The sequence below is a fragment of the Scyliorhinus canicula genome, chromosome 2 (assembly GCF_902713615.1).
Source record: "Scyliorhinus canicula chromosome 2, sScyCan1.1, whole genome shotgun sequence".
In the NCBI taxonomy this organism is placed as follows: Eukaryota; Metazoa; Chordata; class Chondrichthyes; order Carcharhiniformes; family Scyliorhinidae; genus Scyliorhinus; species Scyliorhinus canicula.
In genome coordinates, this window is record NC_052147.1 from 253,075,601 (window position 1) to 253,102,072 (window position 26,472).

Sequence of the window (26,472 nt, forward strand, 5' to 3'; positions counted from 1 at the left end):
TTGTGTAATATTCATTATCTTGAAGTTATACTGTATAACGTTTAACTTGTACACAGAAAGTTAATTTGTCCATGGCATTAACAGAGACTTTAATCAGACTCATGACCATTTTCTTCCCGAACCTGTTTTCCTTCTGCATCGATAAGAACAGTTTTCAAAGTACAGCCTGGTCACGGCATCATGCAGCTTCACGATGATTATCTCAGACTTAGTTAATTTAATAATGTCTCTTTTCAAGAACTTGCAAAAGAATTTAATACAAGCGCTAAGCTGTCAGATGCAAATATCACACAGTCTAATTTCAAGGACTATTATTTTAGCCAAATGTTGCATTTCTTTACGTTGAATAACGGAATTGGGATCAGAATATTTAGTCGGTTGCTTTTTACCGGCGCAGATGCAATAGGCCAAAGGGCCTTTCCTGTGCTGTAGACATCTATGACTCTAACAATAACGACAGCCTGCGTATAGTCGAGCGAATTGATGAATCAAATTGATTGTAATACACAGTTCTGGCAATTAGCTATTTTATCAACAGCAGATACAATTAATTATGTATATGTATAATTTCTTGATGAAATAGTTACACATCAGCCAGGATTGATTCGATCTTTGCAGTACGCTTAGTAGAGCATTTAAACTAGACTTCTAATGAAACTTAGTGGGAGAGTTTTTAAAAGCTGCTGCGCATGCATTTTGCAAATTTAAGATGACATAAAATGGTACACAATGGGGGCGATTCTCCGAGCCCCATGCCAGGCTGAAGAATTGGCGGAACCGCGCCATGACACCTCGACGCCGGCGCGCAATTCTCCGAGGTGCGGAAATTTCAGCGCCATTTCGCCGGCGTGTTTGGCGCGGTGCCGCCGCTGGAATCAGCGGGGCCGTCGATTCTCCGGCTCGGATGGACCAAGCAGCCGCGCGGATACGACAGAGTCCCGCCGGCGCCATTCACCCCTTGTTGCTGCCGGCAGGAACTCTGTGCGTAGAGTCGGGGGGCGGCCTGTGGGGCGGGGAAAAGCGATCCTTCACCAGGGGGGCCCTCCAATGTGGTCTGGCCCACGATTGGGGCCCACCGACCGATGGGTCGGCCTCTCAACTCCCCCCCCCCCCCCCCCCGGGCCTACTTTCGTGCGCGGCCGGCCCCTGAACACTGACGCCATGTCGAGTCGGGGCTGGCGCACTGAAGAAATCCCCTCGCATGCGCAGGTTGGTGCGGCCCAACTGCGCATGTGCGGGTTGGCACAGCGCCCATTTGGTGCCAGGAAAGGAGGCTGGAGGGGCGTGAACCGCTCCAGAGCTGTGCTGGCCTCCTATGGGGGCCAGAATCGATCGTCCCTGTGCCCGTTTTGCACTGTCGTGAAACGTGACGGCATTCACGACAGTGCGAACATTTGGGCTCCATTTTGGAGAATCGCCCCCAATACATTCAATTATTTGCTTCTTAGTTTTGTGTATTGATTTTGTCTGTCAGGACATTTTGAACTTTTCAGTGTTAAGTATGAGCCAGTTCTATTTTAACTTTTAGAATTCGTTTCCATTTCATAATTCATGTATCAATATTTCACTTAAACCACTCTGGTCATGGCTGGTATTTATCAAGCTTTAGGATATGACGATGTTCAAAATTATGTTTTTCTTTATGCTGTTCCTTTAATATAATGTCAAAATTACCATTGAAGGAAAATTATGTTTAAACAGTTACTTGTGTGTCCAGTAATATGTTTGTGAGGAAACTTGAAATACCCGTCTTTCCATTTTCTCCAGACAGATTATCTGATTTGGACCCTCTGTTGCCTCGAGGTTACCATGTGAATAAGTGGCGCTCTTGTTAACAGTAGTAGCACTGGAAAGTTGCAACAAACAAGATAACAGGACAACATAAATCATGATTAAGGAGCACAAAAACCTGCTTTCAGTCGAGAAGTAATTCATTTATAACCAGAATGGATATGACTTATCCACTCATTTTATGAGCTGAGGAATGCAGTGGTCTTGTGATTCTCTGGGTTATGGCAGCTGACATCACCAACTTTGCACGCACTAGAATTCTGACACCGGGGCACCTTGTTTTTTCGTGGTTCATTCCTCATAGAGAGTGAATTGTATTCCTTGCCTTGTACTGTTAAAGAATACCTTTTTTCTTCCAAGCAGCTGCTTTATGAAGTGGAGAAAATGCCACTTTAGCTAATGATGAATGATGCTTGACCTCGGACCCGTGGCGCTGAATTTCATGCAATGCTAAATTAACATGAAAGCCCCAAGACGTTGCTATTTCCATTGTGCACACAGTAAAATAGAATCTTGTTTTGCTACCCGACAGTATTAAAGTCTGTTCATTTCATCTACTGCTCGAGGTAATTCACTGGAAAGCTGTGATACAGTAGGTCATGCGCTGGATTTCCATTTAGTCATTGAGTGATAACTATTTTTTTTTCTAAGTGATCTGTATGGTAACATCTCCCTTTCAAAATACCTGTTGCTGCTGGAACATTCTGAATTGGGCAATTTGCCCTGTGCCTGACATCTTTTTTTGTTGTTCATGAAAAATGATGAATTATACAAAGCGACAGTAACTCGAGGTGCCAGCCTTATTGTAATCTGTATTCAAATAGCCAGGATTATAATCGCTTACTAATTGATTTGCTGGTTCCCTCTTATATTGAATAGAATGATTATTTTATCCCTTGATTACTCTGTGCTTTCTGTTGTCAGTGGTATAACAGGAAAAAAATGAAGAATTTAAAGGAGCGTGAAAGAAATCTAAGACCTCTGTATTTTCAATAGGCTGTTAAAAACAAGCTCCTCTTATGTTGTAAAACAGAACAGTAACAATTAATGTCTGCTTTAGAGAGCTGCGCAAACCTCCAAGGAACCAAGCAGTATTTCTAAACCAAAATTTAAACCAGAAATACATTTAAGTGTGCTTACTGTGATAGTATGAATAAAATCCAGCAGAGGAGGATAAGGTTCAGCTGATCATGCCTGTTCGGAGATTCTGTACATTTCCCATCATCTCGTGTTTTAACATACATCTGCAGAAAATTATAGAGATTTCAGTTTTACAGAGCCATTAAAACTTGTTTCAGTTTTCATGCTGCTCAAGATACCCAGCCCCAAATCAGCATTTTTCCTTTCAAATGCAGGAGCCTGCCTACCTAAAAATAAAAAGACCACTGAATATCTGACTTTAAACAAATCCATCATGAACTACTTATATTTTTGGAGACTGAGATCAAAGATCAGAGAATTCCTGTTTTGTAGATGCCAGGAGTTTGAGTGCCACTATTCTCATCCTCACGCACTGGTGGAAATCAAGGGCGAACCTTAGAGATCAATGGCACATGAACAGATATAATTTGATACAAGTCGCTGTTTCAAAAAAAAATGGATATATCCTACAGCTGAGGGAGTTGGGATTTATCTGTTTCCGGCCTTATTTTTGCTTAATTTCACTCACCCACAGGGTATAATTGAAAGTTTGCAGGTGACACAATGCTCAGAAATGTGCTGAACAATAAGAACGATGGTAACAAGATTCATGAAGACATAACTGTGTACAGTTCTGGTCACCTTATTGTACAAAAGATATTATTAAACTAGAAAGAGTGCATAAAAGATTTACTAGGATGCTACCGGGAGCGTAGGAGGCTCAGGGGCGATCTTATAGAGGACTATAAAATAATGAGGTACATAGATAAGGTAGATAGTCAACATCTTTTCCCAAAGGTAGGTGAGTCTAAAACTAGAGGCTAAAACTGGGCTAAATCACTGGCTTTTAAAGCAGACCAAGCAGGCCAGCAGCACGGTTCGATTCCCGTACCAGCCTCCCCGGACATGCGCCGGAATGTGGCGACTAGGGGCTTTTCACAGTAACTTCATTGAAGCCTACTCGTGACAATAAGCGATTTTCATTTCATTTCATTTTCATTTTCATTTTCATTTCATTTCTGGCCATTCACGCTGGTGGAATCTTATGGTCCCACTGACAGTGCACCTCAAGCCCTGGGTTTCACAGTGTCGAGGGGTACATTCAACTTTTCTTTGTCAAGGACCTCGTGCAAGTTTGATTGGCTGAATGGCTGCATTTTGTGCTACTTGGTTGGTTCTATACTAATATTTTGATCGTAAAACAAAGGCAGCCTGGTCCAATTTCTAGCCCCAGAACTTTGCACAAATATGTTATAGTTTATGGTGGTTTTAAACATAAATCCCCACATGCTAAGTTACCCATTTTGGCTGTTGCATTAGTGGAAGGATATTGAGGGAGGCACTGTACTAATGCAAAGGAAGTTGTAATTTTGAAGGGAGAACAAATTTCAAAATCCTTCAGCATATCTAGCCCTTGGTTTCAGCTTGATATTGTTAATGACCTGTGGGCAGGTGTCTCCCTTCCACCTCTATTCCTCCCTCTTACGCTTAGATGGTACCTGGGTAGAGAACCCATAATAAATAGTGGAAAAATTAATTGGAAGTGGAAGTCTTATCTCAGTAACAACCACAATAAAATTAACCAGATCACCAATCACGAATATTGATTACAGTCAATATTATAAGGTAATTTGAAACTAAAAGGCTTGGGAAGGATTCTCTGTTTGGAAGACAGGGCGGGAATCTCCCTTCTTGGGACTAAGTCCCTCACATCCGCCGGAAAACGGGTGGGAATCATTCCCGACTTTTTCCTAGAAAGTCCGTGGGGATTCTCCATCTTCAAGGGGGATAGCAGGCCCCCAGGGTGCGTCCGGCAGCTCCAGCTTCCGGCAGGGTCCCACAGTTACGCCCGCGCGGCCGCGCATGCGCACGGCGGCAGATGATCGCTGTGGGGTGTCCCCCTATTACAGTGATCCCTGTGGGGGTACCCCTATTACAGGAGTCCCTATGGGGTCCCCCTATTATAGGGGTCCCTGTAGGGGTGGGACCATGGAAGGAGGTGTCTGCTAGAGGAGGCATGGGCAGGCAGTGCATTGTTGGGGAGCGGGGTGGCCCTTGGAGGGGACTGGAGGGGTCTTCGCTCCAGCCCCCGCGCAACATGGTGGCACCCTACACGGGCCCGGATCGGAAAAATTATAGGCCCTCCCCGGAATGAGTGCGCCCGCCGATCGGTAGCCACCGATCGCGGGCCTGGCCAGCGTTGAAGCCCCCCCCAAAGTCAGGTCCCCCTGCCCCCCCCCCCCCCCCCCCCCCCCCCAGCTAGAGGGCCGAGGTCCCGCCGGGTGGGACCACATGTGAGCCACGCCGGTGAGACTCGGTAGAACTCGAGTCCATCGAACATGGAGAATTGCCGCGGGGGCTGCTTTCAACGGCCCCCGATCGACGCCATGTTGATTGCGCACGCGCGACTGGTATCGATTCTCCGGTTACTGCATGCCGGCGTGGGAGCCTATTTTGGGTAATTCTCCGCCCCGTGCCGAGCACGATTTTGGCACGGCGGGTCGGAGAATCCCGCCCTATGTTCTCTCATTGGAGCTGAATTGCGCTAGTTTTATGATTCCCTTGGGGTTGTAAAGCAGGATACAATTCAGTGTTTGCATAGTCAGTGCAGTGAAATCACGCTTGAGTGATTGGACTTTAACCTGATGTTGTAAGACTTCTTACTGTGCTCACCCCAGTCCAACGCTGGCATCTCCATATCATCTCTTTGATGTGGTCAGTGTTCACAAAATTTGGATTTCACCACTTAGGCAACTGAAACATGAAGGGATATGAGTGGATCAAAGCTACAGCATTCACAGACCACTACTCGAAAGCTATGAATGACTTGCAGATAGTGGATCTGTGGGAATTAGACAAAGGTGCAGCTGCTTTGAGGAATGGACATATGGAGCTGCAAGGCATGTATTCCAGCTATAATGCTTGCCACTGCTGCAGTGGACTTCACTCCAGCTTCCAGACAGGGGTCCCTTTTCTAGGAGGTGATCTGTGTGGGAGTGTTGTCTGTTTGTGGGGGCTCTGTGGAGGGAGTTCCTTGAGGCAGAAGATCACTGTGGGGTGTCCCCCTGTTACAGTGATCGCTGTGGGGGTACCCCTAATACAGGAGTCCCTATGGGGTCCCCCTATTATAGGGGTCCCTGTTGGGGTGGGACCGTGGGAGGGGGTGTCTGCTGGAGGAGGCATGGGCAGGAAGTGCATTGTTGGGGGACGGGGTGGCCCTCGGAGGGGACTGGAGAATCATGGGAGGCCGAGCATGTGGCACTGGGCCAGCTTAATAGCACATTTGAATTTATTTACATCCCCTCAGAGGCACGCATCATCGACGTCGATCATGCCACCAGCAGGGGGTCAGAGACTGGCATTCTGATCACCGTCCGGTGGTGAGCCTGATTTTTCTCCGACTCCTGAATCTCCATCCCATCAGGGTATATATTCCGGGCCTCATATTTTAATCTGAAAGCATTATTAATATTATTTATATATAATCAAGAGAGTCAAATGTTTTCGGATGTAGGTGAAAATAGAGCATTGAGGCGACGATCAGGTCCGCCACAATCTTATTGAATGGCGAAGCAGGCTCAAGGGGCCAAGTGGCCTATTCCTGCTCCTAATTCGTGTGTTCATATGTTAGAATATTAGAAGTTGGTTAAAGATCAAATGAATATATATCAAAAAATTTTCAATCTTGACACCTTCTGTAAAATTCAACCTCATCTTCTGTTAGCTGAAGTGCAAGCTATAAAATTGGACAAATGACCTGCCTAAAGATTAGGCCAATTTGAGATGTACACGCAAACCAAAAAGAGGAACATCTTCCATGGATCATTTACTTGAGAAAAGCTGTGTGGTAAGGGGCTTTATTCTGTCAGCTAAAGTAATGTTTGAAGACTGTTTTTACACACGGGAATCAAAGCCCCTACACATTTGTGGTGAGGCACAATCTTCCAAAGGATGTCCTTATTGTGAGCAATTGGGTTGGGAGCTGTAGTCTGCAATTAATTGGACTGTGGACATTTGAAAAGCCTGTTCTTTGCTAGAAAAAGTATTTGACTTTCTGCTGCACTGACCCAGGAAACCAGATATCAGGATATGTTCACCTGACAAAAGTATCTGTCACATGAGACACATAACATGACTGGTTGAGACCAGGAAAACCCCTAGCTTGTGTCTAAAAGTGAACCAAACGTAAAATAGATTAATGTTACTGTAACCTTTAAATGGACAATCAGAGCATAATTTCTAGCAGTGCTCAATGCATGGTCTCATTGAGCTCCTGATTGATGTGTGGTTATTGAACCACTACCTCCTAGTGACTTTGCTGGGCATTTGCTAATACTCTGCAATAGATGACAAAAAGTATGAGGCAATTAGCATCCAATATACCGAGTGCTCTGCTTAGAACCAAGCATGGCAATCTGAAGTGTTCCTTCCTTTAGTATTCACAAGATCTTTATGATTTATTTTATTGTATAACCAGGACACCAGCAAGTTAATGATAGATTTTAGTAATTAAATCAGTATTCTGTTCGCATGCAATTAATTAACAGATCAATCTTACGAAGACACAAAAATATTTTAGCTGGTTTATGTGGCTGCAGCACCAGTAACTCAAGTTCACAAAGACGCCACAGATATTTGCAACAGAAAAACTTCATGCAAAGTAAGGCGCTACAAGTCCAATACGGCTTTGTGACTGAGAAGTCATTGTGATTTCCCAAGGCATCCAAGTAATAACCTTTTGGTATAAAAATCTGTGACTTGTGATAGAAAGAAGAAATTCATAGATGTTAGTAATTGACATCATTCCTATCCTTTTGTCGGTATCAAGTTGTTCAATGTTGTGATTGCCGCTGATTGTACAGAGTTCGAGAGACTTGCATTACTATATGGACAGTGAAAACACTCAATGAAATGTTCCAAATGAGAAATAATCCTTTCATTAACCACAGTGGAAAAAAAAAATCACTAATTGTGAGCAAAAATAAGTTTGATATAAAAATCAGAATGCAATTTATGTCAGGCTAGGTAACTTGCAGCTAGTTTAAAGAGAATAGTCAAAATTATCATGTATTATTTAAGAATTTTATTTAAGCTTTTTTTAAAACTGAGATGAATGTACTTCCCTGTAACATTCAATGTAGACGCGAGTTATGGAAAGAGATCAACTGATTTGAAAAAGCCCAGACAATATGGAAAGTGAGTTGGGGGTAGTGGGGCTGAAGGGGTAAGATTTGAATTGACTGAAGAGAAAATGAGACAGATTGTATCAAAAGAGACATGTAGGGGGTGTGACACCCTGATGAGAATAAGCAGCTCAAAGTAGTTGACAGACTTCAACAAACTGAAAACCTCTGTTCTTTAAAGTGACTGTACGCCACATTAGGCCTTGAGCTCTTGATGTCATTGTTCAGCATTGACTGTTCTGAACAAACCCACTAGGCTTTAGTCAATTGAAATTAAAACCATGTAATGTAATAAAGGCATACTCCTGAAGTGTTTTCAATCAAACAGATGGAGATCTGGAGCAGGACAGCGTGTGAATGGGTTAGTTTGATGATTAAAAGCTAAATTCAAACAAGGATGTGTTCAGGTCCAGCTGAACTGTTAGAACTTCCACATAGCATTAAAGAATCCAATGCATAGAACAATTATGTAATGTGATTTTTAGTCTTGTATATACTTTTATATAAATAAACAACATTGCTTATCATTTAATTTATAAGAAGATGAAGGCAGCAGCAGACAGAGAAAATGAAAACTCAACGTACATTACTTACATTTTTTAAATTCCATTCAAAATGGAAAAATGTACTTATCATGAGGGAGGCTTTTTGGAGTAGTTGTAGCATCCCTACTTGTGGGCGAGAAGCTCCAGGTTTGTGGCCCACTCTGGGATTTGATAACATGGAAGATACGATAATAATGTGGCCAAACTACATTGATTATCAGACTGTAGGTCTTTCCATCATGCCTGATGGTAGACGTTGAGCGCAGGAGAGTTTTCTGGCCAGCCATATTAGAAGGCAGCAGCAAACCACTGCAGTACTTTGCCAAGGATAATCATGGACCTATACAAGGCAGTCCACGGCCACCATTTCCTCTTCGAGCTGGATGTCTGAAGGAGGAGGAGGAGGATGCCTATTGTTGTCTGGTGAATTATCAGACACTTCAACCAGTTTATTATTAAAATGTTTACCCCGGTGCGCTTACTAATGAGACGAACAAACGACAGAAACATGTTTGTGGTTTAACCCAATTTTATTCACAATTCTCCAATTCTTTTACTGTAACTCTATATTATTTGGGTATTACAATCTTAAACTTTACTCACACAGAATGTGCCTCAGACTCACAGCTGAGCTCTAGGTATTACTCACACTTAGTGAAGGAAGTTGGCCAGGCTAGGATCACGCAATGTGGATACCTTTTTCTCGAAGCTCAAAGTTCAGGCCCTCTTGTTCTTGTGATGGTTGTGCCTTGGGGAGACCCCAGGTTGTCACTGATGATCTGTTCCGATGTTCCACCTTCTATACCAATTCTGAAATCACTGAGTCATATATACAAACCCACACCTGGCCTGAGTCCTGTTGTCCCATCCAGGCTTAAACTCATCAATAGGAATAAACAGGATACTCCTGTTCAGCCAGGGCCATTCAATCAAGATCCATTGTCCTCTGAAACACTCCTGTCTAACCAGCTATGAGCCCACTAGGGTGTCTGATGGTCTCTTTCTTTATTGTTTGTCCTGCTGCAAAGTTTATCACTTCTGCCTGGAAGTTAGTTACACATTCAGAGCATGGTCTTGTTCTTTTGTGCAGAAGTGAGTGGATAATCACAAAGTCCACAGAGCAATAATGAGTTTCTGTATTTCAGCCAAGTCCTTATCTGGCAATTTCTGTTTCTGGCCAATACGTTTTTGCCCCTTATCAGTACAGTTTCCAGTACAGCACTACCATAAAAGATAATGGCCCACATTTTCTGGCCCCATCATGGCGGGACCCACCATGGGAGATTCAGTGGTCCAGCCAAAGTCCATTGACTTTTAACAAGGCCAGATGATCCGGTGGTGGGCAGGGGCTGAAAATCCTACCCAGTGAGTCAATACATGATCAACACACAAACACAAACTCAGAGGGCTAAATATGCCCAACCTTGTGAGGGTGGGGGGTAGGCTAGGAACCACATTGGGACAGCTCTGTGATGCATGCCCACTGCGAGGAAATCTACTCACAGGTAGGCTGAGAAGTGGGTCAATGTCCTGCGCCATGGAGGCGGGTAGCCAATGTACATAGCAAAGGCCCCAAAGAAGACTTCTGGTAGTGGCATGTAAGGAGAGGTTGCACACTATGTAGTTCCCACCAGACCATTTGCTTTTTGGCCCTTTTTCCCCGGTTCCTGGGGTGGATAAATTCTTCCCATCTGAAGGTATAAGGAGCCTATTTCTGAAAAGTGTGAAAAAAAAGTCTGAAAGTGAGAAGCCTGCAGTTGGAAATTCGTTGACTCGCTCCAGGGGCTTCGTCTGGCTCCTCGATAGAGAATATGGTGGCAGCGGCTCCTGTTATTGTGATCACTCTGATCATGGTGGACATGTTGACTGAAGTACTGGCAACTGAGTCCAATAAGCATTTTGAGAGTCAATGGAGAGTGATTTTTGAACTCTTTAGAATGCCCATCGAGGAGGTGCTGGATCCCGTCCGAGAAAAGTTGGAATAAACTTTGGCGACGGTGAAAGAACATGGTGAGGTATTGAAGGGTGTGGAGGTGGCTCTGTTGAAACACAGAGCAAAACGCCTCACTGGAGGCCGAGTTTTAGTTGCTGGCGAGATGTCGTCAGAGAGCGAAGATGGAAGATCTTGAGAAACAGTTCAGGAGTCAACACCTCAGAGTTGTGGGGTGGCTGGAGGGTGTGGAGGGCCTGAACCCTACTGAGTATGTCTCGCAGATGTTCACAAAGATGATGGGGATAGGTGAACTCATGTTCCCCCCCTCCCCCAGAGCTGGACAGGGCCCATCAAGCACTGGCAGAAGCCCCAGGAACCACCACGGGCAGTCATTATAAGATTCTGTAGCTTCCAGGAGAAGGTTCCTGAAGTGGGCTAAGGAGCATGGTGATTCAAGGTGGGAATAGAGCCTCATTAGAACTAATCATGATGTCGGAGCTTATGAGGTGGCCGGCCTTCAATAAGGCTAAGGCCACATTGTACAAGAACGGAGTGAAATTTGGAGTGGTGTATCCATCGAGGCTGTGGGTTACCTACGAGTCAAAGGACTATTATTTTGATACTACGGAGGAGGCTGATGCCTTTGTCATAGATCATGGACTTGGATCAAGCTAATGCGGCCCTGTGGGGATGTTTATGTTTGTTGATGGGAAGGAGTTTGAGGTATGTTATACAGAATTGTTGTTATTTCCTTGTTCGTGAGTTGGAATTGGGGTGTTTTGCACATGCTGTATGGTTGTGGATGGTCGGGTGGCCCAGTAAAAAGGTCGAGAGAATCTGAGGGTTTTTGCAGGAGACACATCTGTGGGTGAGGATCAGACCAGATTGCAGAAGGGGTGGGTGAGACAGTTGTTCCATTCGGACTTCAATGGTAGGGCCCAGGGGGCAGCAATTCTGCTTCGGAGCCGGTTGAGGGGTTCTACTTGAGAAGGCAGCCATTCATTGCCTACGAATTACTCACTGCCAGTTGCTAAGGGGGGGAGGGGTTTATATGGTGGGGGGAGGTTTTGGATTTTATTTTTATGTTCTTTTGTGGATGAGGTACATACGGTTGGTTGTGTTTTTGTTACGTCGTTCTGTGTTACATCCGCTGTTTGTGATGTTGGCTTTGTTACAATATTTATTGTAAATGGAAAATCTTTAATGAAAATATTTTCTTAAAAATAGTTAAGGCACCAATAAGGGGAGAGTTTTTGGCCATTCTGCCATATTGCCAGTGGTGAGCGAGCAGGTTTCTGCCACACGCGAGTGCCACCTAAATGGAGACAGCCTCCCTGCAGGCCACAAGGCCATCGTAGTTGGAGGCTCCATACCATAGAAAGGGGGCTGAAGTAGTGAAAGGCCGCAATTGCGGCCCACATCAATTCGGCGGAGAGCGGGGGGGGTGGTGGTTCCCCCACCATATGCAATTATCAGGCTGGTTCCACATAATTTGATTACCTCTGTGCAGGCCAGTAAGGATGTTTCCATGCTGAGGCACCTTCTCAATTAACGACCTGCCTCAGCAGCACCCACCTCCCCTGATGGATCTGCTGAGGCTCCAGGGCTGCCAGCCCGCTGACTGGGCTGTGAGCATCAAGAGACTTCCCACTGTTCTGAATTGAATAGCAAGCGTGGAGGCGGTCAATTAATTAAGGTCATGCCCGAGTATATCCCTGTGCTGGTTTCGGACACAGTAAGTGTCGACTCATTTGGTCCCGACTTGAGAATCCTGAAGCTCAAAGCAAAATTCAGTCCATAGACCTGTGATAAGCTGAAGAGAAAGACCTATTTTACCTCTTCATAAACAGCTGAGACCTTATAAAAGATCAAAAGATGTATATTAATTCTAATTTAATGCATTGACTTTAGGGGAAAAATGAAACAGTACTTTCTTTCCTGGAAGAAAATGGATTAAATGGAATATGAGATAGAGACATTGTTTGCCTTTGTGCAATAATTTGATCATCTGATTTAACCAAGTCATGGTTAGTTAATTAAGGTCGCTCAACATTCTTCGTTGTCTTAATTTTGACAATGTTCTATTTTTCCATATCAATGTCAAGAGCACTTTTTGTTGCTTTCAATGAATTAAGGGCATCCATGACCACGTTCATGTGAGGGAAAGGACTCGAGCTTTTGGAAGCTATGAATTCATTCTGATTTTATTTCTTTCTCTATCTTCCTACAAACCTGTGCCCCAAAGATTTGGCTTTGCAGTGCAGTGGGTGCCAGCGTTATGAGGCACAAACATTGGAAAACGGTGGCCAAATTGCTTCATTTCCTTTGCAGCCCATCCATCACTCCCTACCTTAAAGGGCACTAGACCACCATCTTGATTTGCATGCAACAGAAGCTTGGGAAGAGTGAAGGCCTGATATACTTAGTGGTCTATAGTCAAAATCCTTGTGTATTGCAGTTTGACAGTGACATGGAGCAGAGACAGCAGAAAGGGAGGAAGAGGAAGGCTCTTAATGTGAGGATCCAGAGGAGATTCACACGAATGATCCCCGGAAGAAGGACTTGTCATATGAGAAGCGGTTGAGGGGTCTGGATCTGTACTCAATGGAGTTTAAAAGGATGAGCAAGAAATCTCATTGAAACTTACAGATGTATTGAGAAGCCTAGAGAGAGTGTGGATAGGATGTTTCCACGAGGAGGAGAAAATAGAACCCAAGGGCACAACCTCAGACTGAAGGGGTGATCCTTTAAAACTGAGATGAGGAGGAATTTCTTCAGCCAGATGGTGGTGAATTTGTGGAACTTATTGCCGCAGAAGGCTGTGGTGGCCAAGTCACTGAGTGTCTTTAAGACAGAGATAGATAGATTTTTGATCAATAAGGGGATCAGGAGTTATGGGGAGAAGGCAGGAGAATGGGGATGAGAAAAATATCAGCCATGATTGAATGCGGAGCAGACTCGATTGCCAAATGGCCTAATTCTGCTCATATGTCTTATGGTCCAATATGCTTCGGAGGGAGTCTCTTGCATAATTGTGACCAATTGTGTCCTCCAAAGTATAGTTCCAAGGAAGTATTGCTACTGGTGGAGACAGTGAACAGAATTAATGCTTATGTGGCTGGAACACAAGATGCACAAACCACAATTAGGACCTTCATTCTTAAATGCCGTCCTAATCTCGTGACACCCCATTATGGATCCGGACCCACCAATGCCTTAACCTACTGAATAGGAGGTTCTCGAGCCTCCCCCCCCCCCATCCACCCCACCCCCCGCTCACCCCACCTCAAAATGCAGGGCACTCGCGGGCTCTATTCCTGGCATGGTTAACCTAGCACCCGCGCACCTTGGCACTGCCAGCCTGCACTCTGGCAGAGGCTCTGCCAGCCTAGCTGTGGCACCCTGGCAGTGTTCCAGAGTGGCACTGCCAGGGTTCCCGGGCAGCAGTGCCAAGGTGACAGGCTGTCAATGTCAAGGTGACAGGTGGCATCAAGGGTGCCAGTGCACGATCACCTGGGAGGCACACTCCCAAGTCCTGTTACGCCTGGTACATGTTTGAGGAAACCAGCTAATTGGCACCATGGTGAGGTCTCCCAGATGCGGGCGTTTGATCCTAGGCCTTGAAATACTCCTGCGCAGACATATTTAAGTGAAACTAACTGGTCACTTAAATATGCAAATCCGGACTCCACCCAATGAGGGCGATTTCTAGATTGCGACATCTCACAAGATCTCATTAGATCTCTTCAGGCATCCTGAGTGTTGTAAATCTTGAGAGAGGCCTCTCACAAAATGTATTGGCCTCGTCACATCACCAAGTCGCGTGCAACAAGGCCGTACGATCGCACCCATATGTTTATATGGCAAAAATTAAATTACACCAAAACAGTCGCCTGTCTTTCCTGGGCCATCCAGGAGTGGGCCTATGTAGGGTGATCTTTCAGAGGGTCGGTGCAGACCCGATGGGCCAAATAACCTCCTTCTACACTGTAGGGATTCTATGATTCCAAGCTGCCCTTGACTTCGTGCCACAGACCACAGCACAGGCTTTTTGTAATGAACAGATTATTTGTGGATGGATACTATTGATCCTAGAATCATACAGAAGTGGCCCTTCGTCCCATCAAGCCTGCATCAACAAAAAAAATGACTCTAAATCTACACTGAAATTTGGAAAGACGCTGGGCAAATCTCTGATAATTTCCATATCACTAGCCGAATATCCTTTGTACAGTTTGTGTTTTTGTATGTATGTTTCTTCAGGTTTGTAGTATTTTCTCTATCCATTACTATTGAAAATCTATCTTCCATTTTCAGCATAGTTTCTCATTGGAGATTTCATTCCTGGACAATCCAGATAATGATAATGATGGACTATCAATTACGACGAGACGAGAGTAGAGGGTAATCGAGGCTTTATTGAGCAGAGATGTGTGGCCTCCTGCAGCTGCTGCCAGAATGGGAGCAGCTCGGTGTGTACACACATTTATACTCTGCCTACTGGGTGGAGCCCAGATCTACCCCCATACCTGTAGTACATGCCTTACCGCATTACCTCTATTATACAATCAGTGGTGACTACCACAGATAATCCATACCAATAGCTACTATCTAAAGAACTTCTCCACCGATAGCAGCAGAAGTTCCATTATAATTAATAGGTCAGCAAGAATTTATTTTCAAACTGCTGTGCTCAGCTAGGTTTATTTTTAATGGAAATAATTACATGTATAAAGGTTAAGCCATGATCGAACTGGGCCGGATTCTCCGGCCTCCGAGCCACGTGTTTCTTGGTGGCGCGCTGTTCGTTGGTGGTGGGATTCTCTGCATCCAACACTGTCAATAGGAATGCCCACAGAAGCTACCCCATGCCCCTGGGAAATCTACGGGCAGGGGTGCGCTGTTGTCAGGACCAGATAATCCCACCGCCAACGAATGGACGTTGAATTCCAGCCTGGGATTTGGAGTCATTTACTTACCAGTTTTTACATTAACACTGATGTTGTTGTTACTGGAGTGTAAGTACAGTACTTCCTACCTGTTCAATTTTTAAGACAGAAAAGAATGAGTACAAAGAAAGGAGATTTTGTTCGGAAGACGGAATGTGATGTGGTAGCTTATCTTCCTCCCATACATTCCCAACTGGCACCAATTTCTAGCAAAAAAAAAGGGGAGTTAGCTTTAATTCCCTTGTACGTGGCAGAGTAGACACATGTAAAGTAATAGCTCATTTTCAATTGCCATGTTTAGCATATGTCTCATGTTGGCTCTGCAAGGCCTGCAGGCCGGTCCCATGAGTTCAGCTCAGCCAGCAGTTGCTGCCACTGCACAGCCCCCCTTAGCCTTGAATGCTAATAGCTTTGAATCAAGTTCAATGGTGATGTTAATTTTCCAGCAAAAGCATTATGGGTATAAGTGTACCTGACATCTCCAGTCAATGAGCACGAGTCTTTGTGTCTTTTTGTATATGTGTGTGTGTGTGAGCGCGTGTTACATTCCTGCAGATGGTATTCTACTGAATATGTCCTTCTGTGGAAAATTGCACAGTTCTAAACCTCTAGGTGCAGGAGGCTGTTAACAGTTGCTGATGATAGTAGGCAAACATTAACATAATAATTAGTGTCTTGTAATTGTTTCATTAAAACCAGTTGTTCCATTTCTCCTCATGTTTTCCCAGAAGAGAAGCTGAATTTGGATGACAGCCAGTGGGAGGACATCCACGTCGTCACCGGAGCACTAAAGATGTTTTTCAGAGAGCTGCCTGAGCCACTTTTTCCATACAGTTTTTTTGATCAATTTGTAGATGCCATAAGTAAGTACAATACGATGTTAATTTAACCCTCAGAGCACTAAAGAGCAATTCTCTGTTCTGTACACAACCACTTAGCAGGATGTGGTTAATATTTTTTTTAATTTGCCAGCTGAATGGCATCCATAAATCAGTGCCCTGAACGTCGTTGCATTTATTCAGTTCCAGTTTCTTAATATTCATGACAGCAATTTATTTTGATACACTTTTGTACTTACTTCATGCAATGTTGTAACACTGAAAAATTCAAGCTATCCCACTTAGATTTACAACCAATATTTAGTTCAACCTGATTGTTTGTCACAACGTCGGCAAGCACATTTCCAAACAGAAGGTTCAGAGGAATTATAAACTATTGGTTTAATTACTACACATTCCCAAGCTTCGTTCTTCAATTGCACGTTGGACTTTATTACTTAAAAAGTCTCACTGGCACAGATCAGACGTGGTTTTAGCAGTTTTTTGTTTTGTTGTTAAAGCGTTTTCTTTTCAATTCTGTTGAAAGAAAACACTTTGAATGAACGATGAGGAGAATGGGAGAAGGCCTCCCCAGTCATAAACACATCAAACTCAAATGACAGGATAAATACAGCCCATTTATTTTTAACATTCTAATTGAGCAAAACTTTTAGCATGCAATACATAAACAAATTGCACTTTTAACCATTGAGGTTGAATGTCAAACAGACTTGATCTTTGGTACAAAGCAATAGCTTTAGGGATAAAAGCAGGAGATGTTGGAAATGCTCAGCAGGTTAAGGCAGCATATGTGGAGAGAGAAACAGAGTTAACATTTCAGGTCAATGACCTTTTATCAGAATTGGACAAGGATAGAGGTGAAACAGGTTTTAAGCAAGCACAGAGGCAGGGAAATGTTAGGAGGCAGAGAAAGAACAAGCGAGAAAGCCTGACCTAGTGTGCCTGGCAGGAGTGATCAAACTACAAAAGGGATGTTCCAGGGGAAAGGAAGATAGTAATAGGACAAGAAAAAAAGGTTGGGTTTAGAAGAAATATAAACAACAAGAGCAACATATTTACTCAGAACTACTGTCCAGAAAAAACGGGTGCAGTAGTTATGATCTGAACTCGTTGAACTCCATGTTGAGTTTGGAAGGCTGTAATGTATCTAATTGAAATCCGAGGTATAGTTTCTCAAGTTTCTATTGAGGTGGAGGAAATCAGTACAGTTTGGGGTTTGTTCATATTTTTTTTTAAATTCTGCTGATCAAGATTCTGTCATAACCAAAATCTCCGGTATATAAACTGGATTATTATGTTCACTGGTCATGATATTTATTCCAATAATCTGAGAGCAATTAGGAGTACTCGAGTGGAATAACATATATTAAAGACTTTACTGTTTCAATTTACATACCTCTGCAATGTGAAGGGCACTACACAGCATTGGATGTTTTCTCTCTATTTGTTTTGTACTTTGGCAGCATTGACCATTTTTAGGGCTCTGTGAATCATAGTTTATTGAATTTATATTCTAGCAACTTGTTATAATACAAACTCCAAGAATGAAATTATCCTGCATTTCCTCATTTCGAGAATCTTCATTATGCATTGAAATGCAATTTTCCAATCTGTCCAATTTATTGCAATAGAATCACTGATTCATCGGGTGGAATCTTCCCTATTTAAAACTAAGTGTTGTGGCAGGAGCGACATCGTGGAACCTTTTGGCGGCCCAAACCTCGTTAATTATGTACCCGGGTGTTTTATGCAATACTGAGTGACGAACAAGCCTCAATTGTGTCTGTCGTTACATTTGGGTGCATTTTGAAAAGGCGCCCAACATCACTGACCCACTACCAAAGAAAGAACGTCCTGAAAATGAAGATAAATCTTCCAGAACACTCTGAGACCAGAAGATAGCCCCCTGAGAACCAAGCTGAAACTAGAAAACATTCTGAGGCTGGAAGATAGACCCGCTCCAGGACACCTGATCTGAAAGGTTCACCTGCAGACTCACTGCTATGGTGTTCCAGGGCCCAGGGTTGAAGGAGGCCTCAGTCCTGAACACCAGAGGCAGCTCCAGGCATTCTTCAGGTGGGTCCCGAGATCTGCATGCCACATTGTTTGAATAAGTGTTTTCCCACTAGGACCTTGGAGAAACTGGCGTGGAGGGTCAGGCCTTCATCTGCCTGTCATTAACAGGGTGCAACAGGTTCACGCTGTCCTCTGGCAGGATTTCCAACCTGTCATGGCCGACAAAATCAGTGTATGGCCCTCCTGTCATATTCTCCCACCGGGTCCACCTTCTAACATGCCGCCAGAAACTTGGAAATTCTGTCCATTGGTGGAGTTTTGCTGGCTGAGGCGAGAAAACCAGCTTGTACCTCTCTCGCTTCTCTCCAGATTCTCTGGCACTCTGCTTTCGCCGCCATGCTGGTGGGGCGGGGCCTGATAAAGCTGACAACGTCAGCTCCACGGTAATCAGAGGGTGCCCTGAATTGTGATAAAACAATGCTACTCTCCCCCTATTTGATTTGAATAATTCAAGGTGTTGATTTACCGGGTAGCACAGTAGCATAGTGGTTAGAACTGTTGCTTCACAGCTGCAGGGTCCCAGGTTCGATTCCCGGCTTGAGTCACTGCCTGTGCGGGGTCTGCACGTTCACCCGTGTCTGCGTGGGTTTTCTCCGGGTGCTCCGGTTTCCTCCCACAAGTCCCAAAAGACATGCTGTTAGGTAATTTGGACATTCTGAATTCTCCCTCTGTGTACCCTAACAGGCGCCAGAGCATGGTGACTCGGGGCTTTTCAGAGTAACTTCATTGCAGTGTTAATGTAAAGCCTACTTGTGACAATGAAGATTATTATTATTATTAATTTGCCCACATTGGATTCACTGTCATTTAAAAAAAGATTTCCTCCATTAGGTTCAGAATTTGCCAATTTTGCCCTGTACCATATTAATCCACTCAAAGTAAATGGTTTAACCTCTTCTTCTACTGAACTATTACACCAATCAAAAAGCTTTTTCAAAAGACTTTCATATAAGTCATATGTAATATGTGTACAATTATGGAAATAACCGCATGATTCCTACTCTCCAGTATGTTACTAAGATGAATAATTAAACACAAGCAGCCGCACGTTGGAGGGCTCCCGTTCGGCAACAGAATTGTCGGGGGTTAATGCCCAGTCCGAGGGGCAGCGAAGGCAGTAAAAGTCAGGAGAAAGCACAGGGAAGGGAAATATTGAGGCTCAGTAAAAAACCAGCCGTGAAAAAAGAAGCGGAAAGTCCGTGGGGGAGTGGAAAGGTCACCGCGGGGTTGGTAAAGAAAATGAAGGCTGAAGCACCAGGGGAGGCCGCATTGCTTACGGCTGAAGAAATAACTAAGGTGATGGTCGTAGAATTCGAAAGGCAGTTCACAAAACACATGGAGGCAATGAGGAAGGAGATGGGGGCGGTTTTGAAAGTGCTGGTGGAGGAGGCGATTATCCCGGTGAGGACGGCGGTGGCGAGCGCAGTGGCGGAGGTGCGGGAGCAAGACGAGGCGCTGAAGGAAGTGGAAGAGACATTATTGCAGCACAGTGATCAACTTACCTCGATGGGGAAGGAGATGCGGAAAGTGATGGAGATCAACAAGGGTCTGCGAGGCAAAATGGAAGACCTGGAAAACAGATCCAGGCGAAAGAATGTGAGAATGTGGGGCTGTCCGAAGGAGTGGAAGGACCGAGGTCGACTGAGTATTTTGCCACGATGTTGGCGAAGCTATTGGGGGAGGGGGAGGATCCCTCCCGATATGAACTGCATTGGGCTCATTGGTCGTGGAGGCCTGTACCAAAGGCGGGTGAGCCACCAAGAGCAGTGACTCTGTGCTTCCGTAGGTAGAGTGTAAAGGAGAAGGTCCTGTGCTGGGCTAAGCAGAAGTGGGTGGTGCAGTGGGCTGGAGCTGGTATACGCGTATACCCGGACTTTACGGTGGAGCTGGCAAGGAGGCGGTCTGCCTTCAACCGGGTGAAGAGGGCACTGTACATTAGCAAGGTGCAGTGCGGCATTGTATATCCAGCGAAGCTGAGGGTGACCTACAAGTTCAAGGACTTTTATTTTGGGACGGTGGAAACAGCGGAGGAGTTTGCAAAGGCAGAAGGACTGTGGCAGAATTGAGAAATGGCTATGTACCGATGTAGCCTCATGACTGTATTTTTTCTTTTTTGTTTCACTGCGTGCTGGTGTATGGGCTACAGGAGCCAACGTTGTGTATATTTGGACAAGGAAAGAAATGGGACTTTCAGTCGTAATGAGGGTTCTTTGGAGTGTGGGTGTGTATGCGGGGTTTGTGTGCTAAAGGGGACTTCTGGGTTTTTCTGGGGCCGGGCAAGGGGGAAAGAGACCCGGGCGGGATCCTCGCGCTGGCCGGTTTAAGCTGGCCAGTGAACGGTGATGAGGTGAGGGGAGGGGCTGCGGCCATCGGAGCCTGGCAGAACAGGGTCCAATGAGTCTAGCCGGGGTGGAAAGTTGGGGAGAAGGAACCGAGGTTGGGGGATGAGTTTTACAAGAGGAAGTGGAGGGGAAGAGTTGGGGAGGGGGGTTTACAACTCTTGGGTGTCAATTACAGTACTCTTTCAGAGACTGGATGGTATTGAGTGTCGGGGGGGAGGGGGGGGGGGGGGGGGGGGGGGGGGGGAGGACTCTATAGGTTAATGGTGACCATCGGCGATTCCGGACTCCTTTTTCTTTTTCTCCTTTCTTTTTTTTCCACCGTGGGAGGGTTTGTTTTATTTGATGCATAATGACAGGTGGGCCGTTGATTGGGGTGGTGGGAGGATGGGATCGATGTTGATGTTAAGGGTATTGACTTTGTATTTGTTACCGTTTACTGCTTGTTGGGGGGGGGGGGGGGGGGGGGGGGGGTGTAAATTTTGAAGGAAAATGTGAAAATGGAGAATAAAAATATTTTTTTAAAAAGATGAATAATGAAACACATGCTAATATGGAATGTGACAAAAACAAAAAAAAATGAGAATTGCAATGATATACTTTGGTCATTTTTTTTTCTTGAAGTATTTTATGTTCCTTTTTCTTCAGGGGTTGCATCTCCTACTATTTCCCGAATCACACTCAATACTCTCTGCAGCACACCTCCTCTATATGGAAACACCACAGAAATGACAAAATGTCTATCAACCTATAGCTACATCTCATTAATGTACCTGACCTGGGCAACAACTAGAGTATGTTTATGCTTTAGCCATAGCATTTCTGTACTCCATATCCTGCAAACAGGGGATAAATTGACCAGTACAATGGCAATAAATTGAACAAGTACAGTATGTCTCAATTGCTTCTCATGCTATCAGTGGACATGTCTGATTAATCAGACATTTGGACTCATTTTATTAGAAATGGTTCTCCCAGCTGTTTACATTGCATTTCAGGTATAGTCGACATTGTTTGTTCAACAAATGTATCTGGTCTCTTGCTATCTAATACCTTTCTTCTTGAGCACTTAATTTTTGATTCTGTTACTTCGGGAAGATTTTAGGTTATTATGCAATGCATCTGCATCATGATACCTTTAGCAGTAATAGCATTTGTCTAATAATACTATATCATGGAACTATGCGATGTACAAGCAGCCCAAAATTATTGTTAAATTTGTATGCTGATTGCGCCACTCCAATGTACGCACCGAACTAGTTCTATTTCTGACATCACACAATCCTACACCCAACTAAATTAAGAATTAATTTTTAAATTCATTTTTTTAAATGAATTCCGTACCTGGCTACTACATCCTTTGAATTAATTTAGTTAGAATTTGTTTGACACTGCATGCAAAATAGACTCCAAATTCTAATTGAAGATTCACCATTGATAGATAGTCTTTACATTGATAAGGATATCTTTTTCTAATGATGTATAGCAACTGAAAATAGTGCACAAACATATAAAAAGAGGGAGAAAAGACAATCAAATCCAAATGGGCCGTGCAACTAATCACTGATGAAACCCTGTTAACTTTCACCCATCCCTTAACTGTGCTATCTCTGGAAGATGAGAACAAAGCTTGTGGAGAATTCGCAAGATGCTCGAGGAAACTGCTCCCTGACTTCCATAAGGCAATTCAGCAAGGTCGAAGAAACAGTGATAGATCATGACTCATCACAATCACTACTAACTAACAGTGTATCCTCTATCACAGGAAATACCCTCTTCTATCAAGAACTTGTCAAGCTCCTTTATTAAGGGTTGTAGTGACTCCACACTCACCACATGTCACAGCCATCTGTTCCAGACGGCAATGGCTCTCTGTGAAATAAATACTTCCTGACATCTAATCTAATTTTGCCTTTGGATTTTAAAGGCACGAATGCGAGACCCACCCTTGCTCGCATTTCAATAGTAAGATAACCACACTACCAATCTCTTCAGTATTTTAAAACTTCAATTGTATTCTCTTTCACGTTGCACGGTAGAACAATGGTTAGCACAGTTGTTTCACAGCTCCAGGGTCCCAGGTTCGATTCCCGGCTTGGGTCACTGCCTGTGTGGAATCTGCTCATTCTCCCCGTGTCTGTGTGGGTTTACTCCGGGTGCGCCGGTTTCCTCCAGTCCAAAGATGTGCAGGTTAGTTGGGGTTACTGGTTTACAGGGATGGGTGGAGGTGTGGGCTGAAGTGGGGTGCTCTTTCTCAGAGCCGGTGCAGACTCAATGGGCCAAATGGCCTCCTTCTGCACTGTAAATGCTATGATTCTAAATATGCTTCCACAAAGTAATAACAGTACAATTTTAGTGCATATCCTCACAGCTGCATATTCTAAGCTCTGGAATCTGCCTTCTCCATCCTCCTGCACTCACTCTATGATCTATATCCTTCACCATATGCAGCGACACCTCACCATCAACTCGATGGACACTTTGATTGACTCTGTACTACCTACCAGCCAGCTTGACCAGTTTTTGATGAACCACCACGCCTTCCCGTTAAATATTGGGAAATTGGACTTCCGGTGTGGACCATGGAGTAAGTGGTCACACACAAGGCAGCTCCTGCCCAAGGTTACAGAAAAGGGCTCTTTTTTAATCAATACGGGATGGAATTTTGATGAAAAGGCGTAGGTGAATGTTGGAGGAGTACTTTCCCCCAGGAATGGTATGTTTCTTGGTTACCAGACCCACAGAAACAGTGAAAGATTTGGCTGAAGCTGCAGCAAAGACAAAAACCTTTTCCAGCATGCAGGCGGGGAAAGGGCGAGCTTAAAGGCCTCAAGCTGACTTGAGTGCCTTTATTAAAGCTGAATTCTAGCAGCAGAGGGAACAACTGTGAAAAGATCTCACCAAGGCCATTAAAGAAGCGGTGACGGCTGACTTCCGGTGACGGCGGACGGGAGGCAGCCACGCGTTGGAGGGCTCCCATTCGGGAACGGCATTGCCGGGGATTGACACCCGGTCCTAGGGGCAGCGAAGGCGGTGAAGGCCAGGAGAAAGCACAGGGAAGGGATATGTCGAGATCCAGTAAGAAAACGGCTGTGAAAACAGCTGAAATTTCGCCGGGGCGTAGAAAGGTCACCGCAGGGTCACCAAGGAAAACGGAGGCTGGAGCACGAGGGGAGGCCACATTGCTTACGGTTGAAGAAATAACTAAAGTAATGGCTGCGGAATTCGAAAGGCAGTTTACAAAATACATGGAGACAATGAGGAAGAAGATGAGGGAGGTTTTGAGTGTGCTAGTGGAGGAGGCAATTTCCCCGGTGACGACGGCGTTGGCGAGCGCAGTGGCGGAGGCGCTGAAGGAAGTAGAGGAGACATTATTGCAGTGATCAACTTACATCGATGGGAAAGGAGATGTGGAAGGCGTTGGAGATCAATAAGGATCTGCGAGGAAAAATGGAAGACCGGGAAAACAGATCCAGGCGACAAAATTTGAGGATTGTGGGGCTGCCCGAAGGAGTTGAAGGGCCGAGGCCGACTGAGTATTTTGCTGCGATGCTGGCGAAACTATTGGGGGAGCGGGAGGATCCCTCCCGATATGAACTGGATTGTGGAGGCCTGTACCAAAGGCGAGTGAGCCGCCAAGGGCAGTGACTCTGTGCTTCCGTAGGTAGTGTGAAGGAGAAGGTCCTGTGCTGGGCCAAGCAGAAGCAGGTGGTGCAGTGGGCTGGAGCTGGTCTACGTGTATACCAGGACTTTACGGTGGAGCTGGTGAGGAGGAGGGCTGCTTTCAACCGGGTGAAGAGGGCACTGTACATTAGCAAGGTGCAGTGTGGCATTGTATATCCAGCGAAGCTGAGGGTGACTTACAAGCTCAAGGGCTTTTATTTTGGAACGGCGGAGGCAGCGGAGGAGTTTGCGAAGGCAGAAGGACTGTGGCAGAACTGAGAAATTGAGAAATGGCCATGTGCCGATGTAACCTCATGACTGTATTTTCTTTTTTTTTTGTTTGTTTGTTTCACTGTGTGCGGGTGTATGGGCTAAAGGAGCTGGTGTTGTATATATGCACAAGTGCAGGAGGATGGGCAGCGCGGTAGCATGGTGGTTAGCATAAATGCTTCACAGCTCCAGGGTCCCAGGTTCGATTCCCGGCTGGGTCACTGTCTGTGCGGAGTCTGCACGTCCTCCCCGTGTGTGCGTGGGTTTCCTCCGGGTGCTCCGGTTTCCTCCCACAGTCCAAAGATGTGCGGGTTAGGTGGATTGGCCATGCTAAATTTCCCATAGTGTCCTAAAAAGTAAGGTTAAAGGGGGGGTTGTTGGGTTACGGGTATAGGGTAGATACGTGGGTTTGAGTAGGGTGATCATTGCTCGGCACAACATCGAGGGCCGAAGGGCCTGTTCTGTGCTGTACTGTTCTATCTATGATATTTGGACAAGGTAAGTGATGGGACTTTCACTCGAAGTGTGGGCTCTTTGGGCTGTAGGCGGGTATGCGGGGTTTGTGTACTAAAAGGGGATTTTTGGGCTTTCCTAGGGTCGGGCAAGGGGGAAAGGGACCTGGGCGGGGGCCTCCCCGCTTGCCGGTCTAAGCCAGCCAGTGAACGGGAGCGAGGTGGGGGGATGGGCTGCGGCCATCGGAGCCTGGCAGAACAGGGTCCGAGTGGTCTAGCCGGGGTGGAAAGTTGGGGGGAAGGAACTGATGTTGGGGGAAGGAGTTTTACAAGAGGCAGTGGACAGGAGGAGCTGGGGAGGAGTGGGGGGAGGGAGGTTGGACGGCGTTGAGTGTGTTGGGGGGGGGGGGGTGGGGGGGTGGGGGGGAGTGGACTCTATAGTGACCATGGGCGGTCCCGAACTCCTTTTTTCTTTTTCTCCCTTGTTTTTTGTTTCCACCGTGGGAGGGTTTGTTTTATTGGATGCAAATATTGACAGGTGGGCCGTTGTTTGGGGTGGTGGGAGGATGGGATCGTTGTTATTATTCAGGGGATTGATTTTGTATTTGTTACCGTTTGCTGTCTGTGGTTGGGCTGTAAATTTTGAAGGAAAATGTGAAAATGGAGAATAAAAACATTTATTAAAAAAAACTGGGAAATTAAAATAGTTGCAAAATTGAAGTCCTGCTTGAACCTGAGATGTTTTTCCAACACTCTGGACCTGCTTTTCAACTCCAAATGGAGATGGGAACCGGGGTGCATGTCCTGAGATGGGTCCTTCTATCTTGGAATCCAGGCATGGGATTTGGTTCTCAGACAGACTGTTGACATACTCCGGTATCTGCTTAACACTTGTTTACTCGTACTATATCTAAACATGATGTGGAGATGCCGACAGGGGTGAGCACAGTAAGAAATCTTACAACACCAGGTTAAAGTCCAACAGGTTTGTTTCAAAATCAGTGCTTTTGGACCACTGCTCCTTCCTCAGGTGAATGAAGAGGTAGGTTCCAGAAACATATACATAGACAAAGTCAAAGATGCAAGACAATACTTTGAATACAAGCAGTTGCAGGTAATTCAGTCTTTACAGATCCAGAGAGAGGGATAATCAGAGGTTGAAGAGGTGGGAATTGTCTTAAGCCAGGATAGTTGGTAGGATTTTGCAAGTCCAGCCAGATGGTGGGGGGGTGAATGTAATGCAACATGAATCCAAGGTCCCGGTTGAGGCCGTACTCATGTGTGCAGAACTT

At 45.1% G+C, this 26,472-nt stretch overlaps 1 protein-coding gene across 3 annotated transcripts in view; it reads left to right on the top strand.

Annotated features, from left to right (window-relative positions):
* The window catches only part of LOC119962096 (rho GTPase-activating protein 15-like), a 992,501-nt gene that overhangs the window by 837,057 nt on the left and 128,972 nt on the right, over nt 1–26,472 (top strand). For all 3 annotated transcript variants that reach the window (XM_038789949.1, XM_038789950.1, XM_038789951.1), the window contains one exon: nt 16,270–16,404. In XM_038789949.1, coding sequence (XP_038645877.1) covers nt 16,270–16,404 — 135 coding nt within the window. The remainder of the gene's footprint in view (nt 1–16,269; nt 16,405–26,472) is intronic.